The following is a 4,078-nucleotide window of genomic DNA, read 5'->3' as shown; positions in this document are numbered from 1 at the left end:
ATTCAACTTTCTGATCATTTTGGAGAGTGTAGTTTGTGGTGTTTTTTAGTTTTATTGCATTATATTTAAAAAAAAAAGAGATTATTTTAGTGGTTCTCAGCTTCTTTGGCTGGTGAACCCTTATGTATAAATCTGTGTCTAGTTTCAGAGTTTGAAAGCTATATCCCACACAGACGTCTCACATGGTTGCATCTAAATAACTATTCAAATTGTGCAGTAATTGACAGACAACCAAAGACTGGAGAAAAGTCTGAAAAATGAACCCAAATGTTTGTATCAGAACTTCTTGTTTCCTCTCAGATTTATCTTTTCTCCCCCTACATTGGGAACCACTGATTTAGCCTTCGTTGACTGAAATAAATGAGATAAACAAAGTACTGGAAACTCTGTGTATGTAATTCAAAAGCAGCACAAAATGAACATATAGTTGAATCAACACCTCTTAAAAGATATTAATAATAATAATGAATATAACATTATTACCTGTATTAAGTTAGGCTTTATGGCAGGTTGTATGAGACTGTTAGTTTCAGGTGTACCTATAATGAAGTGGCAGCTGTGTGGTGTGTTATGGCAACAGTATTTGAACAGCCTGTTCATAGTGCAGGTTTCCCCGTGAGGAGCTCAGCCCTCGGACCAGTTGTTTCCCGCCCATTGCCTAAACCTCAGCCCCACCCCTCGCTCTTTTACTTGGTTTCATAACACCACTCTGTCTGTGTGTGGAGCTTACCCAAGAAGCCACAGTTGGAGTAGCTGTCCTGGTGAGGTGTCCGCTCTATACAGGCGGGAGAAGGATCGTCGTCTCTCTCTCTCTCTCTCTTCTCTCTCTCTCTCTCTCTCTCTCTCCCGTCTCTGCCGTTCCCGTCAGTCGCTGCCTGTGTGCCGAGCAGAAGAGAAGAAAAGTCATTCATCACAGCTTCAGTGGCGTCCGTAGTCCCCTCCCCGCCGCCAGAGCCAACATGCAGGAAGAGGTCGGCCAGCTCTCGTCCACTGTTAGAACCACAGTAGCATTGTTGTGTTGCTGGGCCAAAGGAATGTCCAGCAGCTCTCATTAGGGCCCGTCTGCGCTGCTGTGCTTTCTGACACGGCTGTACAGCGTAGCAGTCACTGTTGTTCTGTTTCTCTTGGAGAGCAGCCCGGTGAATGGCGCTAGAATTGATTTGGGAAGAGGCAGGGAATTTACCAGCGCTGTCTTGTATTTAATGTGTAGATGCGGTTCTGAATCTGTTTTTTAAAATCCAACTGCGCAGTGGCAGAACTTGAGCTCATTAGCACAACTAATTTGTCTGCAAGAGACAGGCTGAGCAAGCCAGTGCATGCGTTTTATTTGTGTGTGTGTTTGTGTGTGTTTGTGTTTGTTATCCCGCTCTACTATGTCAGCTTTGGCTAAAGAGTCCTATCCCTTGCATCCTGACTCTTGCAGTCTAAACAAAGAAGAATGACCATGGATTTTTCCCAACTGCACACATACACGCCACCACAGTGTGCTCCAGAGAACACCGGCTATACCTACTCCCTCAGGTGAGACTCAGCACCGTGCTGCGGTACACGGACTGCAGCATGAAACAGTCACACCTATGGCATTTCACTTACACCCTGCCTGTCATTTGTGACTCCCTACAGCTCAGAGAGTGAACTCCCAATGAAGTAAAGTTGTCCTTGAGACCCTGCTGTTGCATTTTAATCAGTTTGAAGGCTGTGAAAGTGCAGAGCCAAGCAGCTACTCCATATTCCCTTTCCTCTTGTTTTTAACAGTAGTAGTATGCTGTTGTTGTTGTTATTGAGCACTGTCAACCTTGATGCTATTATAATAACGGTTGTCCAATGTAATGAGAGGTTTCTAGGCTGCCAAACGATCCCTAGGGTTGTTTTACATTCACTTTGCATGCTGGTTTTCTGTGACCTGTATAAAGACAAACCTTGACGAGCAAAGAGCCGACGGGCTGCAGCTGACTTCGATAGCTGAGTTGAAATATCTTTACTTTTGAATATACTGTTTTTAAACTTTGAGAGGTTTTATAAGTCAGTCAGAAAAAGCCTGTGGTTTTGATGACTCAGCCTCGTGACTCAGTTGGTGTGTGTGTTTGATGCGAATCGGGGCGGCATACACAGGGTGAAAACAGAGCCTGTTCCCTAGATTACTACATTTGACCATATTGTAGAATAAATGCTCCAACTACACTTTTTTCCAGCGTTTGAGCCAGCATAGTCAGTTTTGGATATAGATAGTAAATCCCATTCCTGGAACAGCAGCCTGTCACAGCATGCTGCTCATCCATGCATTGTTTCTTGAGCTTCCATCACAGATCGTACTATAGGTGTGGTCGACACTTCAGCAGGAAGGTCTACGCATGTAGAGGAATGTTGCTGTTTTCTTCACGATCGCCTTTTAATGTCGGCAGCTGTCAGAACAGAGAGGCGTTTGGGTGTGTAGGTCAGGAAATGAATTATCACTTTGCCCCGTGCTTAACTCTCTTTCTGACTCTAGGGAGAGGAGGAGTTCTTGCACGAGCAGAGGCCTACCGTCGTGTCTTGTAAAGAAGGCGAGTTTGAACAAAGACCTCTCTAGGTTTACAGTCACATTGTGAAAGTCTCTTTAAGTTCTTCTGTTTCACAGTATGTGACATTTGTATTTAATCTGTCAGCAGTTATAGTTTATAGGTTGTGTGTAGGGCATTGATGCACGTGTCGTGATGTTGTGTCCTGACATTAATGGCGAACAAACCCTTAACACCTGCGTGATTTCAGTTGAGCTTTTCTTCTGAAATGAAGCCTTGGGAACCAGTCTAATGAGTCACTGTGACTGAGGCAAAGTAAGAGAAATGTACAAAAGCCCGTTTGACACCCTCCTGCAATCTGCCAGGTAGCCTGAAAGTCTGGAACAAGCTGATCGTGTTCCTGTGAATGCGGTCAGCTGAGAAGCTATTAATGAAGCTCGCAGACACAACTGTGGCCCTGATCCCAGGATTACACTAAGAGTTTCTGCTTCTTGACCAGTTAGTTGAGAGATCTGCGGTTCCTATCAGCCTGTGTGTACTGCAGCTATTTTTGATCATTTTAAATATCGGCCGATTGAAGGCGGTCACATCTCTTTATCTCCGTGTACTCTAAGTAAACAGCAGAACAATCAGAGAGTAAATATTGTATTTGCTACCAGCTCAAAGTTCACAACTTCTATCAGCCCTTCAGTCTGACAGCTGATGGTGTTTAGTCTTTAGAGGGTCTCTGTGTGGCCCACAGTGCAGAGACAGATGGGGTCAGGTGACACAAACCGTTGGCCCATCTGTTGTCAAAACTCAAAAGAGCAGCGACAAGTTCTGTGGCATTGAATGGTCCAAGACAAAGAGGGAGAGGAGGCCCACCAATCACCAGCCTTCTCTCACACATACCAGTGAGACACCACTGAAACCTGGACCAACAACCCTGTGTCAGTTTAATGAATACTGTAAATACTGTGAGGGGAAATGCTTTTATTCATAGATTTATACCCCAACAAGGTTCAATGAGTCCTTTAGGACTCACTCTGTGCTCTCTCACTTCCTCCCAGCTGCTCTCTCTCTTCTCTTTACTGGAATGATTCAGTTCAGTGAGGCTTCATCCAGCTTTCTCATTGCCTGTTTTGTAGAAGATACAAGGCTCTTGTTGTTTGATCAATGTCTGGTTCATATTGAAAGTGTAAAAATGTATCGGTGCGTGCCCTGAGTGATTTGAAAAAAAGATTCAGTGTCTTAAACTTTCAATTCACGGGTCTTAAATAATGCAGATACATTTACTCTGCCTTTTAATTTGAGAAGCTCTGTGTCTGTAATAATAGCTTTTATAATGGAACTGTTGTCTCTTAAAATATTGTTTATAGGTGATATTATTATATTTGTTTAGTCGTCCATATTCAGGGTTTTTCTCTCAGAAATAATTTAAATCTTTTTTGAGGGGAAAATAAAATACTTTCTGTTCTTAGTGAACTATTTAGACAAAACTAGATTCTATTAACAGAAAGAAAGGGTGGACAGATGTGCTGGAATAGAAGAAAATACTATAATTGGAATTTATGAATATAGTTTTGTATGTATGTAAACCA

General features: G+C 43.0%; 1 protein-coding gene across 7 annotated transcripts in view; it reads left to right on the top strand.

Moving 5' to 3' along the window:
- Positions 1-4,078, top strand: part of sun1 (Sad1 and UNC84 domain containing 1) — a 26,924-nt gene that overhangs the window by 4,393 nt on the left and 18,453 nt on the right. For 3 of the 7 annotated variants that reach the window (XM_035654253.1, XM_035654250.1, XM_035654246.1), the window contains exons 1-2: positions 838-971; positions 1,424-1,521. The exons of 1 other annotated variant lie outside the window; for it this stretch is intronic. In XM_035654253.1, coding sequence (XP_035510146.1) covers positions 960-971; positions 1,424-1,521 — 110 coding nt within the window. In that variant the 5' untranslated portion in view covers positions 838-959. Of the gene's footprint in view, positions 1-837; positions 972-1,423; positions 1,522-4,078 lie in introns of those variants that run through there. 3 more of the 7 variants (XM_035654248.1, XM_035654247.1, XM_035654251.1) reach the window with 2 other exon arrangements.

Source organism: Morone saxatilis, unplaced genomic scaffold, assembly GCF_004916995.1.
Source record: "Morone saxatilis isolate NCDOM2014 unplaced genomic scaffold, NCSU_SB_2.0 Contig14, whole genome shotgun sequence".
Lineage (NCBI taxonomy): Eukaryota > Metazoa > Chordata > Actinopteri > Moronidae > Morone > Morone saxatilis.
The sequence above is the reverse complement of the archived record's forward strand: the minus strand, read 5'-3'. Positions and strand labels throughout refer to the sequence as shown.